At 34.8% G+C, this 15,682-nt stretch overlaps 1 protein-coding gene across 7 annotated transcripts in view; it reads right to left on the minus strand.

The window, feature by feature from the left end:
* Positions 1-510: 510 nt before the first annotated feature.
* The window catches only part of RPS6KA3 (ribosomal protein S6 kinase A3), a 74,985-nt gene continuing 59,813 nt past the window's right edge, over positions 511-15,682 (minus strand). For all 7 annotated transcript variants that reach the window (XM_056487866.1, XM_056487850.1, XM_056487834.1 and 4 more), the window contains 6 exons: positions 11,690-11,848; positions 8,113-8,274; positions 7,837-7,913; positions 6,560-6,677; positions 5,704-5,844; positions 511-4,586 (listed from right to left, as the gene is read on the minus strand). In XM_056487866.1, the coding sequence (XP_056343841.1) occupies positions 4,464-4,586; positions 5,704-5,844; positions 6,560-6,677; positions 7,837-7,913; positions 8,113-8,274; positions 11,690-11,848 (780 nt within the window). In that variant the 3' untranslated portion in view covers positions 511-4,463. The remainder of the gene's footprint in view (positions 4,587-5,703; positions 5,845-6,559; positions 6,678-7,836; positions 7,914-8,112; positions 8,275-11,689; positions 11,849-15,682) is intronic.

The following is a 15,682-nucleotide window of genomic DNA, read 5'->3' on the forward strand; positions in this document are numbered from 1 at the left end:
GTAGACTATGCAACCTTTAAAAATCTTCCATATTTTCTAGGTTGCAAGGGTAAAAAGAACCAGAGCTGTAAGTTTCTAAGTTGTTTGAGCTGCTAAAACATGGGCCTATTGTTTATGGAGTGCTTCTGCAAATAAATTATGTTTCAAATGTTTACAAAGTGCATTAATTATCCAACATGCCTGTATTTTCACTGTCCAGAGCAATGCAGGAATTGCAAATGTAATTTAGCAGCCTCCCATTAGGTGGTACTTTAGAATCGACTGGAATCTGATGGAGTATTAAAATACAATATCCTTGCACTGCAGTCTTCTTGTATGCTATATCAGGTCTATCAGCACCAGCTGAACACGAGTTTTTCCTCAACATGCTGCAATATCAGGACTTGCTCTTTACAAACCCTTTCTGGTGGCAAAGCACACGCAGTGTGCTGTGAAGGTAGTTCAGAGTTAGTGATGAACAAGCAATGACTTCTGTAACTGGTCAGAACAAATGATTACACAAAACAGCCCTTTAAGATGTTTGAAAGTTTATTCATAGTAGAAATTTCAATTTCTTTTGAAGACTACAAAACCTGCCATTAGACAGGAAAACAAGCAATGATAACTTTCCAAAACTGTTCATAGTTACATCTGGAACAGTTTTAATTACACATTAATAGCATGATTGGAACATCTCTTAGATCAGACTCTGAATAAAACAATCATTTAAAGTATTCAGTACAATTAATTATTTTTTTAAACTAGCATTTCAGTTCTATGACAGCAGTGCCAAGCATCTAACAGATGCTATTGTAATGGTCTAGAACAAGGTACAATACCACTGATTTCCTGGAACAGTACCCTAGACTCACTTACATGCCATGCTGAGAAAACTAGTATAAAGTATGATTGTATAGAATCGTAGAAAAATATTTTATCTGTGATTTTGTAATTTTTTAAAAACTGTTTAAGTAGACTTCCCCCCCAGCTAGGTTGCAAAATAATTACATCCCTCATAAGTACACCTTCCCTTTGATTAGGTCAAGAGTATCAAGATAAAGCTAATCATTTACATCATTTTCATAAGTGAAAATGCATCTATTAACCACTGCTGCTTAGTAAGGGCCAGCACACTTTGAATCCTTTCCTTCCAATAATAGAAAAGCACAGCTTTAGTTGGTAACACCACATTTACAAAAGGAAAACACACACACACACAAAAATCCCAGACATGTAAATCTATTTTCTTATGGCCTTGTCTCTTCAGAAAAGAAGTTTTAAATATTTTCTTGAAAAACTCCTTTTAAGTTTCATTCAATGTTATAGTGATCATGAACACAGAACTTTGCCCTTACTGGACATAGATGGCATTTAACAGGTATTGCAACTACACTCTTCCCTCTGTTCCCTCATGCTCTTAAGCACAGTAAATTATAATTTCACACTAGAAAAATTAAAAACAAACCACGGTCAACACAGAAAATTCACCTGCACTCTCTTTTTTTAATCCTCTATGACTCTGTGAGTCGCTTGCTATGTTTTGCAGACCAAGCAGCAATCCAGCAATGATGAACACAGTGTGTCATATACTCACATTCTAACAGAAAGGTGCTGAGACTCAGAGAAGCATTATGTGGATTTCTTTATAGGTCATAAAAACTGCAGCTATAAAAACATGAAAAAAAGGTGAAACATGAACATGGTATCCATGAACATGGATATCAACTAGGAAGTAAGGTATATAAACCATGCCTGGCCTGTAAAATACACCTCCCTGATTAGGCAGGCCTTTTATACCTTGATTTAGAAAGTAACTTAAAAATATAGTGGATCTAGACTTCAACACATTCAGCTTAGGCTGTGCTAAATTTTTCTGTTTTGCTACAATTTAAAATATTCACCCTCTGCTGATATGTATATATGACTTAATAGCAACATTTGTAAAGTCTAGACTAAATTAATGGCTCACTTGAGAGTGTAGATATGTAAAATGCAGGAGTTAACTTTGCTTCACTATTTGGCTAATGATCAGTGAGCTTGAAGACCACAAAATACAGCTACAATAAAACTAGTGAAAGTATTTTTATATTATTTTAATGTGGATATTGCCAATAGTGAGGCAGTTCAACACTTCCTCTTTTTGGTTTGTTCTTTGCCAGGTACCTATATAAACACAATGAACAGAGGAGGAACTCCTTCCTGAAATGTTATTACTGACACACTGGCAAGTACTGCCATCCTTTTATTTCAACAGCATTTAAATAATTTGGTTGGCTAGATATGACAATCTTCTAATTAACACCTTAAAAGCCACCAGAAGGTACATTTTCTAGATTCTGAGAAGCCTGACTTAAAATTGCTCACAGAACTGAAAAAATACAGTTTTTTGAGAGGTAGGGTTTTACTAAATTCCTCTGGGACTGCTGACACTGTCAAAAAAAATTTAAGATGGCCTTTTTTTGCCTTTACTGAAAAATGGTTCTTGAAGGAAGGGTAGATGCATCTCTACAGCTAAAGGGAACTTCAATGCTAGAGCACCAAGTAAGGGAAAAATACTGTTTGCTTGGGAAGAGCTGTGATTTCAAATTTCTGAGAGCTATGCTAATTTAAGAATCCTTGTTTATAAAACCAATTTCTTCACAATTATATAATGGATTAAATATTTAGCAAATTTTTAAGGGCAATAAAAGTGGGATCCTTTGCAAATCTAGCAATGAAAACTTCTCCAAGGAACTCAGAAATTCTGGCAGAAGAAACACTCCCATTCAGAGCAAATTTGTGGTGTCATAAAGATGATTCTTCCTTTCAACAAACCTCTGATGATTTCAGGGAAATAAGCCAATAAATCACCATAAAAGAAATTTAATACCACTAAGCCAAGAAAATACCTTCTTATGCAAAACACAAAATTGCATTTTTAACCAATAGCCATTCACCAGACCCATATTTTATTAAAGCTGGAATTCCCAATAGTCATTTTTTTACATAGCCTATAATTTTTGTGGAATGGAACACTCACTGTATTCAAACACATTCCAGTGCCCATTCTCATTTGGGCAGTTTCATCTTTTCAACACCAGCCATCAAGATGGGCCTTTAATTACTTTAGACACCAAGAGGTCAAGAGAATTAAAAGTTTATGTCAGTATTTAAAGTGTGTCTTCCACCCTCATTACCAACTCACTTCCATATGTGGAAAAGTGAGGATGTTTCCTCTGAATGGCTTCATCTTATCCAACTGGGATTACACTATTTTGTTGGTAAATTAGAATGACCCTTTCCAAACCAAACAGATTGTTATGACTTGCCTCTCATTTTGCTTTTGAAGTCAATTAAAATTAGCAGAAGGTAACTGACAGAACATTAGATCCATCAGTTTTGCAACTGATGCAAGTGAATGCAGGTAAAACCTCTTTGCAGGCTGCTGCTTATTAGCAACCAATATGTTTTGCTTTATCTTTAAATGTTGCCTTCTATAATGCCAACATTCATTCACTGAACAATTCCTTTGCAGCTTAAACAAAAGTAATAGAATACAGATAAAATATTAACAATGGATTATAAGAATAAACCATATAGAAATGTCCTCTATCAGAAAGTATTTAGCAATAATTCCTGAGTCCAGAGATTAGATGGGAGAGACTAAAAGAAAGGGGAGGGGTAACAAAGACAGTGAAATATGGAGCAAGTTATCTTTTCTCTGGCTTACATTACCTATAGGATATATAGTTTGGTGAGAGATTCACTGTTTAAATTTCATAACATGACATGTGGCATCAAAAACACAGAAATGTAGAAAAGACATAGGCAAGGAAAACTACTTATCCATTGTATTACATTCAATAGCTGTTTAACAGTCAGGCTTCTTTCAGAGCTGTCCAACAATACTGATTAATCCAGGTGAACTGTTTAATCAGATTTACTCATCATAATGATTAATAATATCTAAGTAAAACAAGGCATGTATACATTAAAGGAAACAGCACAGAAATGTACTGCTTGTGAACTGTTTACAAAAACATACAAAATGTTGGATGGCACAATGTATAGTGCTAATATAAACAGATTGTTTAAGCTAAGTGCTTAACATAAACTGTCCATCTCAACCTGTAACAAAGAATATTTTAGGGGACAAAAAAAATATTCCTTATAAAAATAATGCTATGTGGTGCAGAGTGCTTTATTCAGTGTATTTTTGACAGAGGTGGCATTTGTAATTCTTCTGGTTTACTCAGTCGCGAACATGATCATTTTCTTTGTTTCCACTTGTCACTCCATTTGCAGCTCCAGTGAGATCAGTAACTTGCCATCAACAGTTTAAAGCGAGAGTAGATGAAAGCAGTAGCAGCAGCAGGAGCAGCAGCATTATAGGTACCAGCTGGGACAGAGTGTGCTTGCAGGTATCTGCCAGGTATGTGCTACCTGTCGCCATGATTTGTGCTATCATCTTATGCCATGGTACCAAGTGTCTGCTTGAGGTCATTTCACAGGGCTGTTGAGGTAATTTTTTTTATACCTCTCCTCTGAGCAAGAGTAGAACGACCAACTGGCTCCAAAACTGGTGACTGATTGCGATTCAAAGCAGAGTAAGTGGCTGCCATTGCACCCTGTGGGGCAGAGGGGAACAGTATGAGTATGTTGTGACTGATGCACACACTATAGCAGTGCTAAATGCCAGAAACTCGGAACAAGTTCTAATTTTCAGTCTGTTTTCATCTGCAAAACAGCAACATACTGCATTTACTGCATATGTACTGCATACAACAAACAGCATTACTGAAGTCCTAGCAGTGTTAGGAACGAGTGTTTTTAGGGTATTAAGTAGTTTTACATTGCTTAAAGAGTCAAACCCAGAAGGTATAAGCTTCTAATTGCCTAATTAAGTTTTGTCACTATGTTGTGTCAAACAGACTGTCTCTGCTTTTTACTTATATAACCATTTTAGTTTCCAACAAAATATTTAAAAATCACCCACATTATTCAGCACATATAATTTATTTAAAAAAAAATTTAGAAAGTTGTGAGCTGTGGGATAAGAATTCCCCCACTTCCCACTTGTGTTTTTGGATGCTAGAAATTTCTAATAGCTGACTCAGAGAGAGTGTTAATCATATTCTTCAGATCCCTTTAATGTTGCACAAGAGATTCTTGAAAGTAGGACTGAAAACAAGGTTGAATACAAAGAAGTAGAATTCAATTATTTTTGATTTTTCCTCTGCTTGTTCAAAGTGAAAAAGTTCCAGGTTGTTTCAGACAGAGTGCAGAAGTATGATACCATAATAATTAACACTACCCTTTTGACTTCTCTTCTTTTACTGTGATCACAAAGTATTCTGTTTTCCTTTCATTACTGGCAAGTACCCTCCACTGAAACTGTGAAGTTAGCCAACGATTTTACAGCTTGCCTGTAGTCACCTGACATTTTTCACTATGAGAAGAATGATTTATATTCGTTTCTGAAAGCACTTAAGCTTTCCAGTGTAGTGTCAGTCCAATAGATTTCAAACACAAGAAAATGAAAGTCTTCAAATATATTAATCACCTGTAAGTGATTTCACATTAAATCCTATTACATATTACAAGTTAATTTTATGGCTTAGTGCAACATCCAGTCGTAAAAATTTTTTCACAGTATTTAGAGGAGACATCCTAACTTTAAAAACAAACCCCCTTTTGTTTACACTAATTTTGGCTAAACAGCAAGCTGAAAAAATATCTACTTACCTTCACTAAATGGGGAGCATCCTGCCTGTTCAGCTGGTATTGAGGCAACTGGTCACAGTGAACTATCCATGGATGACTGAGAACTTGGGCTGCAGTCAGTCTTTGATGAGGGTCAACATGAAGCATTTTTGAAACAAGGTCCTGTCAACAAAGGTCAATGGAAATAACAGCAGAACTTCAACTTTAAAAAAGATTAATAGTTCAAAACTATAAAAGAAGATTCTAGAGTTATAAAAACATGTTCATAATGTCAGTTTTAAACAAATGAAAAACCAGCATTGCTAACAGTGTATCTTTTAATTATGTGACTTAATAGACAATAGGTAACACACAAAAGGAAGGTATATCCAATTAAATGTGGAAAATATTAGCATTTTAAGCATCCACATAGAAGGGGAATGAAGGATATTGCACACTAAGGTTCAGAGTATTTGCTGTCAAAAACAGAATTCTCAAAAATGCAATGCTTCATTGATTTTCATTTTCATGATTTAAGCTACCTGTATGATTTTTGAATGTCATGCATTCACATGAAGTTTTATGAAAGCACCTCTAACCATGGATAATAATGTGTATGAATACTTATAAAACACACTATATTTCTAAGGACAGCTGTTAAACTACTACAGTGTAAGGCACACCTCTTCTTTTCTCCTACATGCAAGTGACTGATGAAACATAAACACATCAAAAACAGGAAACAAAATTCTAGGCACATAAGAGATTAGACCAGTATTTTAATACAAAAACAAGTAGAGCTTACTCAATCATTTATGATATAACATATACATTATAATCAACATGTTACATTGCAACACATTCCTTATCTCCCAAGGGACAAAGTAAATATACTTGCCTTAGCTGTGTCTGAAACAGTGTTCCAATAACCACCGCTGAGGGAGAACTTTCCACTTCCTATTCGGGCCAAAATCTCCTCTGGGGTGTCATCAGGACCATTTGCAAAAGGAGTGTAACTATTTAACCAAACAAACTTAATGTTAGTAACTTCCACAACTGGGCCTCAGTAAGTATTATAAATCTGATTACAAGTTCAACATAATTATAGACAACAAATAGTCAAACAGTTGTAAAAAGAATTTATTCTTAACACGTTAAAATACATGGCACTGACTATAGATCTGTTCTTATTGTATGTATTCCCTCTGTATTTGGTCTGAAAAGCAGATTTTTCTTATTGCAGTTTAATTACTGGTGATTCCTGAATTACAGAAAGTATTCCTTAAGCTTCCACAATTTGGTGTAGTACTAAACCAATCCATTCTATTGTAGCTCTGAGAAAGAATAAATGCTGGTTCAATGCCAGAGAAAGGAAAACTGTATAGTCAAGAAAGAAAGGTGCACCATACTCTTGCTGCTATCAGAATGCCCCAACCAAAAAAGAGATGCACTTAAAACCAAGTATGTTTGTCACTTATTTATTTTAAAATAGTATGAAAATCTTTGATGATGTTAACCAAAGTGGCAATCTGATTAACCTAGCATAAAAAGGTAGTTGCTATTTTATCTGCTAAACAGATTTTATTTTAAACTCCTGGTAGTATAGTTGAAGTCCTTATCATCCTTTGTACAATTAATTTCTGTTGCATATACAAATGCCTTTCTATTACATTTATTATATTCTAACTGCATCACTTCTAACATTCAGTGGTTGGATTTTGCACACAAACATGCTTTAATGTATTGCAATTGTATTTGCACCATATATTTCCTCCAACATTTATGCTGCTTAATCTATATTTTAATTTTCACATGAAACAAATTCTTGGTGAAAAGTCACCTTTAAGCAGAAATTAAAAACCTAAAATAGAGGAGACATTAGAAGCAAAGAATTTTTCACATCAGTCCCTGCAAACCTGTATTTTACTAAAGGTAAAAGCATAGTCTCAACCCTAAAGTTGAGATTAATCAGTGCTTCAATAGAAACATCTGCAACAGTGGGCCTACATTTATTATTGATTTTTTATATTATTTATATTACTTTTATTTTATATTTTAATATATGTTGTTATATATTTTTAATTATTTTTATTTTACAGTATTTATATTATTTATTACTGTTTTGTTTGTATTGGTTTGATATTCTACAGTGAAGCAAACAATAATCACCCTTACCCCGTGAGCATGGTATAAAGTAGAACACCAAGGCTCCATATGTCACATGCAGCATCATAACCTTGCCTCTTTAAAACCTGAGGGAGACAAATATTTTTTTCTGAAAAAAATGCTTAGAAATGCTTTGATAATGCTATAAATATGGTAAAATTTCAAATTTTTACTGTTTACAGAGTGATTCTACTTGTTACACAAGAACAACAAAAAAAAAAAATCTAGCTAGCAAAACAATCCCAGTAAAATATATCAAGTTATATAAGCTATCCTGGGTTTTACCTCTGGTGCAACAAAATTTGCTGTGTAACATGGAGTCATCAGAAGACCATTTTCTGCTCGCAGTTGTTTTGCAAAGCCAAAGTCACAGATCCGAATTGATTCTGGATTTCCAGATTCATCAACATAAAGAATATTGCTAGGCTTCAGGTCTCTGTGAACAACCTAAAAAAAAAATTAAATACAATAAACTAAACACATGAAATGCTTTTTATTATAGTTAGCAATTTTCTGCTACTTAATTTTACGTCTCCCATCAGTGTGCTCAGTTTCCAGAGTTCCAGCTTCCACCATCAGCTGCAGTGTTTTGATGCTCCATGGTGTCTGGAGCACGAGAATTCTAACTTGGAAACTCTAACTATAAAACCCCCTCCAGACATCCCCACCCCCCTAATTTATTTGTACAGACAGTTCCAGATGTCTCTTCTGATGCTTGAATAATGTATTTCCTTTTTAACATGCATAACTACCAGGCTCTTTAAATTAGAACCTTTGGCTACTAATGTATTTTGGAGTCAGGGGCTGATGTACCACCTTGCTATGTAACCCTACCTGTTACTGCTGGAGTAACTGTACTCCATTCTCTTCATTCACACAGTCTGAATTAATCTCAGAAAAAACACTTAAAAGCCTGTTTAAGAAGGAAATTTAATAATAACCACCGCCCCCCTCCAACAAAGTAATAAAGAGGTATTCTCCCATTATCTAAAAACGCCTGTGCTGGTTCCCAAGCAGCTGCTTTTGCTCAAGATGTAAAATGCTTGACAATACTGGAGAAGCTGCCAAAGTTCTGGCAGAATTTGAATCTGTTATAATGAGCCTTAACAAAACCTGGAATGCACAAGGACAGAAATCAGACCACCTGCTATGTTTTCTTCAAAAGACAAGATAGCCTACAGCCTCCAGAGACTCTGCTCTCAGTAAAGAAGAGGGTATATAGCACTGTAAGGCAGAAGAGTGGATCTAAGTGTCCTCCTTTAAATATTGAAGTAGAACATGAGGGCCTTTATCTTGCTTGTTGTCCTATGTGTTTTATTAATATTAAACACAGCTTTTCATGGTTAAATTTAAAGAGAAGAGATTGTAAAATATTTCATAAAAGTAATCACATTAGAACAAGAAGATATCCCAGACTTCTGCAAGTAAGTGATGTTCAGAAATCAGAAGCTCAACACACATATCCAAACCTAGCAGGGTTTCAGGAAAGCAATATGAGACCAAGAAGTAAGAGTGCAGAGGGTCATGCACATTGCAAAGCCATTTAACACATTAAGTCTATTTATTAGAGACTCTTCCAGCATGCAAATCCTGTGTGATTCTCAGATTTTACAAACCAAGTACTTAAAATTATGGAAATAAGAGCCTTGTAATCTGAAATACACAAATGATATCAAAGAATTTGACTTGGAACAGTAGATGTTAAGGGAAACGTCCTGGTTTAGATGTCAGTGTATGAGAGAACCAGTTCCTGATTGTCCTTGTTTTTTAGCTTCTACCCTAATAACAAATGAAACAACCCTTACTGCTCCAAAAAGCAAATAAAAAGCCACCCACTTTTATGTTAATGTTTTGAAATTTTTTTTTTTTGAAAGAGATTTTAAAAGGGGTAGAAAGAAAGAAATGAGCAATGGAAGCAGAGCTGGGGATTTGGCAATTTCTAGAACAGCCTGCTTGAGTTGTATGCTTTTTTTGGAAGAAGGGGAAGCAATGGTCAAATAGGAGGAAGAGTAAGTGTAACAGTTTAGTTCAAATTAAAACACTACTTCCCAAGCAATCAAAATGTTTATATCAAAGAATAAGTGAAACACCTTCCTATGTTAAGCAGTTTTCCCAAAGGTAAATTTTGAAAATATTTAAAAATAAAATGCTTTTTTAAAAAAATTACCAGATTGTTTAGATTATGCTGGTATTTTGTACAGAAATAACATTTTATTTTAGAGCAACAGAAAAGAGCAAAATAACCTGCAGGAACTTTCAGTTCATTATTTCTTAGCACTGTGCTTTTGACCAGCAGTCTCAATTACCTACCAGCATTCACAAGTCTGCTGCTCCAAGATGACGTGACACTTATTGTCTGTTTTATGACATCTCTTGTGCCAATCCTTAATCACTGTATGTTTGCCCTACTACTTTTAGAATGCTCTGTGTAAGTGTTGGAAGCACTGATTACCCTGAGGATTTCATTCCTTGCTTAGCTAGTTTCTCAGTTCGAAAGTATCTTATGAATGTCCATGAGGAACCTCTTCCTGGGAAGGGTTGTGGAGACTGCACACAGATGCAGAGACTGTCAAATATCATATTCAAATAAGCTTCTCCAGTATCCAAAGGAATTTCAAGAGGAAAATTCAAGAGGAAAAAGACATGAGGGATTCTTCCAGAAAAGAATTAGACTACTGAAGTGTTCACTATGTACATATATGGCCAGCTTTTCTGTGGAGGTGTACTTAATATAAGACTTTAAAATTTCCAAAAGCAAACATTCCAAAGTGCACATGGGCTATTACAAGTTTAAATGCCAATATTTACAGATATCTACAGTAAAGAAACCATAACCCCTAAAATCCCTTACTAGATGCAAGGTCACTGGGCCTCTTCTAGCCACATGATGCAAGAATGAACCAAGTTATGATTTATTATTCTATTATCTGTATTTCCATACAGAAGGTATCAGGGTTTGATCAAAATTCCCATGGGTGCTGCTGGCCAAGGACTATAATCTGTGTACCCAGGCTCAAATAAAAACACACAAATGAGCAAGTAACTGAAGTGATGAATCACAGAACGAGATACCAGGTAACTTTGATCATAAGTTTTCTGAAACAAGAGCTTCCAGACACAACAGTGTGTATTGAAGTGCTATTTGTTACTTAAAATAATTTGAGCACTATATGTTCCAAAGCATCCTTTCTTGGGTAACAACACCATGTAGTAGCAGCTTGACTTTTTCCTTGCACCCTTATTTTCTCCATCCCCTTTTTCTTCTTTACTTAAAAACACAACACAACTTGTATTTCTTGCCATGCAATTATCACACCGTCCTTCTCTATATTTGAACTACTTCCTCTGTCTCCAATTTAATTGCCCAAAGTGTTAATTTTCTGTCTCCAAGTTCCTGACCCTATGGCACAAGAGTTACAAGTCAATAAACCATGTTCTTCAAAACTGAGAAGTCAAAGGAATTAAAAGTATGACAGGTGGAAAATAAATCTTCAGGATATATCACATGACAATATTGAAATTACATTAGGTCCCATGGCTATGCAATGACACTGGTCCTAGCACTTCTTCCTGCACTTTCTTCCCCTCATATCCTCTCTCTCAGTAATTACCTGCATTATCTGCACAGAACTGCTGACAGACTGCATGAAGAACAACAGAAGCAGTTGCATCATCTCAGTTATCTGAACACGTACAGAGTCGATAGGAAAGTTTTGATTTCAACACAAATTCCTGCTGCAATGTAATTGTTTACCAAAACCACTTAATTACCACAGAGAAGAATGTATCAAGATACAAATGTATCTTCTGAAAGAGAAGCATAACAATAGTTATAAACATTTTGTCTGAGTTGAAAACTTACCCCTTGTGCATGGAGATATTCAACCGTTTTTGTTATTGTGAACAGAACAGCACTAGCTTCTCGTTCTGAGAAAAATTTTTGCCTAAGAATTTTGTCCAGCAATTCTCCTCCTTTCATAAGTTCTGTTACTACATATACGTATTTTCCATCATCATACACCTGCAAAAAGTACATAAAAATTTAAATTTCAAAGTATTTATTCTCTGCTGTCTTCCTGTGAAACACACAGATAGTGCAGGTTTGTCCACAAGCTGTTTTCTTCAATTGCTTTCCCTGTATTTCACAACCCACACACTATCCAAATGTTGTTCATCTTCAGAAGTGAACACAAAACCTTTACAAAAAGGCAATAACGTACCAAAATAACATAGAAATACTGACATGAAAGTGTTTAAAGATAAAAAAGGGATAAATAACAGGTAGTTTTCCCAACACAGTTTCACTGAAACGAAGTAAACTAGACATGTAAGAAATTAAGTAGTAAAAAAAAAGAAACTAGTCAAATTAAGGCAAAACCAGAGCTAATTCAAGCAGCAATTATTGCACCAATATAAAGAGAAATCATTCCAATAGTCAAGACAAAAAAAAAAAAGGAAAAAAATAAATTTATCTCAAATAGCATCTATGAACAGTGAATACAAAGTTGCTATGATAAAAACCAAAAACTTATACATTACTCTGCACATAAAGCCTATATCAGAGTCTAAAAGCATTTAAATATGCACATTTTATCCCTTACTTCTAGTTATAGAAAATGGCCTGATTTTTGGATGGCTTTTATCATCCAGGGAAGCATTGAGAATTCTTTACATTCTCACCAGAGGGCACTACAGACTGAGTGATACCAAAGCACGTTTTAAGGTACTTAGACTTCAGCATTTCGTTTCAGTTGCACTTTCACAGAATCAGGGAATGGTTTAGGTTGAAAGAGCCCTTGAAGATCATCTAGTCCCAGACTTCCTCCATAGGCAGGGGCATATTTCACTAGGTCAGGTTATTCAAAGCCCCATCCAGCCTGGCCTGGGAGTTCCATCTTAATCCAGAAACAATTCCTGCTTTAGTGAAACCTTTTACAGACTGTTGCCTTTAATTATTTCAACTTACTTTTATGATGATGCAATTTTTTTTTCAGTAAAATGTGTGAAATAAAAAATAACTTGTGTTTAAGCAGAAACAATTATCAAAATTACAGTAAAATAAATTTAGGAATAGATATCAGCTAAGTAACAGAAAATAAGAATAAAAGAAAAGGTTTTCATCCCAGTTCCTTGGTCTTAAGCTACCTGAGAAAAACATGCTAATGAAGTTCTAAGTATCAAAATTTTTCTTTTCCTAGTGATACTAAAAGAATTTATTTTCTCACTAAATAATAAAACAATGTTAAATAATTCCATGGGCCTTACAAACTTATGATCTTAATGAGATGAAGACATGATGGGTTTCTGTGTTGACATTTACCAGGAATTTTCCCCCCAAGAAATATAAATGACTGAGCATCTGAATGTGTTTGTATTAAGATTAAATAAATTAAATAAAAAAAAATTAATATTACACATTATTAAAAACCAGAATAATCTAATTCTAGTACTAAACTGGATATTTTTTTTGTTAGGCATGATTCCTTTAATCCTGGTATACTATGATGAGATCAGCATATTTCATTTGACATGACAGAGCATACACATCTCAGGATTGAGAATTCAAGCAAAATTTGCATTTGGTTACTATTTTATCTGCTGGTCCTGTCTGCCAGCCAAAAATCCCCACAGATAACTCACCCTAAACAAACCATTCCCCTTGCACCAAGCCCTCTAACAGTATTACCAAGTTAAGTTGTTTTTTAATAAATACTGATGACTTTTTCTTCACAGGTGCACATTATCATGCTATGATCACAAATTACTTTTTAAAATTAACTCTGAGCACAAGCCACAGGTCAGTCAGTATGTCTTTTCTACAAGGCAAAGGGGAAAAAATTATAGTGACAAACAGATGTAGGCATATGAACAAAATATAATGCAATGGAAAAACAAATCAAGGTTTTTGCCAAAAGAAGTAAAATTTTACAGACATATTATGAAGTATTTTGAAATCATAAATAAGCACTTGGACAGGGAGACTGGATATCTTGTATTCAGGTTTCTAAAATGTTTCTGAAAAGATTCTTCAGCCAATGCTTTAAATAACTCAAACCAGGACAAAAGTTCTGTTACAGAACAGTAACTATTACATAAAAAGGATAAAACACTTATAATGGTCTGGCACAGGAAGTTTCTAGGTAATGTTTTGTTGGAAGCTGTGTGCTTCCTCCCTTCTTACACTGTTTCCTAGGCATGCACTAAGGGCCTCTGCCAGAGGCAGGATATTGGTAAGAAGGACATCTGATTTAGCACAATATAGCTCCTTTTGTTTATATACTGAAAAAGACCACTGATAACAATCAGAAGGAAAACCCCCAGAGGAATGTGCACTGTAGAAAGAATTTGGTCTCTTGAATATCCATTGTTTCAATCCAAACACCTTCAGAATTACATAAAAAGGCTGAACAAGAATGAAAACTTCCATCTTAAGCAAAATTAAAATATTACCTAATTTCTTTTTGAAACAGAAGAAATAAATTATTTATTGCAAAATAATAATTTCAAAAGCAGGCACTTAAATGCTGAAATACTTTATTTTGGCACTTCAGATTAGAAACATTTAAGTTTTGGTGTGGAACTAAATGAAAAATTGAGCAAATCAACAATGAGTTTTATTTTTATTGTAGTACATGGTGCTCTAGAGTTTGAGTCCTGAAGGCAAAATATTCCTTATCTTCTCTGAAAGCTGTAATAGCACACCACTATAATGTGGAACATGCAAGCAATCTGCCCTATGGGTCTGTATTAGGACAAGAAAAACTTAATATCAAATTCTTACAGATTTATACAAGATTCTTTATTACACTGGACATCCTTCCATAATTTCTGCTTAGGGAACTGATCTGAAGCAGAAGTGAGTGAGAATTACAGCCTTTCTCCCTTTGTGGACTTAAGGCTTCTTTTTTGTAGTCTCCTATTTGTGTATTGCTGTTGCTGTGCATGAAAGACAGTTACTGCTGGAAGATGACTGATGATGATAAAAGATTAATTACAAAGCAAAATAATTAAGCATATATTGCAGCTATTTAAGATTGTCTGGATTCTGTTCTCAATGTAAAATCATCATCATGCTCAAGTTCAGGTAAGTGCTCACAGTCTCATGTTTGAATTCCTGCTTAAATAACATAAGCTCTGTCATGAATTCAAGTAACACATGAGCCCAGCATGCAGCACTAAAAGCACCACGGATGCTGATGGAGGTTCTGTTCAGCACAGCTTTCAAGTAGCTTTACTGTTCAACCACATGAAGCAGAACAGAAAGTGGGACTTAATTTTGGTATCTTGCTTACAAGAAGATAAGCTCCCTGAATAGCTACCTTATTTTCTCTGTCCAAGAAGGGCCAAATAATGTGATATCAATAAAGTGAAGACAGATTATAGCAGACCAACTTCATGCAGAGCTCTCTAGTGCTCATCTCCACGGTATTTATGAGCTGTTGTTTTAATGACTTCAAAATGTCTGACAATCTCCTTTCAGCTGAGCTCAGCTTCCTGGAAATGGATGGCTGTTTTGCCTGAGGTTTGGTTTGGGGGACCAGACTATTTCCCTGTAGTCTAAGAAAGTCATTAAGCATATGCCTTTTTAATTTTTAATCCTCTTGAATGAATAACCAAGGAGACAATTTTCTTTTTCAGTTAGATCATCAGAATATACTGTTCACTATGAAAACCCCCTACCTCCCAGCTTATGTTATTCCTTGCTTTTTACGGACAAAGTGTTTCCATGGTCAGAGAAAATAATACAAGGAAAAAATATCTAGATAATATTCATACAGAGGCCAGATAAAGATACTGGTCAAAAAAGAGTGAGAATCATGGACATGGAAAGATTTTGTCTACTACTGAGTAATAG

This window comes from Oenanthe melanoleuca, chromosome 1, assembly GCF_029582105.1.
Source record: "Oenanthe melanoleuca isolate GR-GAL-2019-014 chromosome 1, OMel1.0, whole genome shotgun sequence".
NCBI lineage: Eukaryota > Metazoa > Chordata > Aves > Passeriformes > Muscicapidae > Oenanthe > Oenanthe melanoleuca.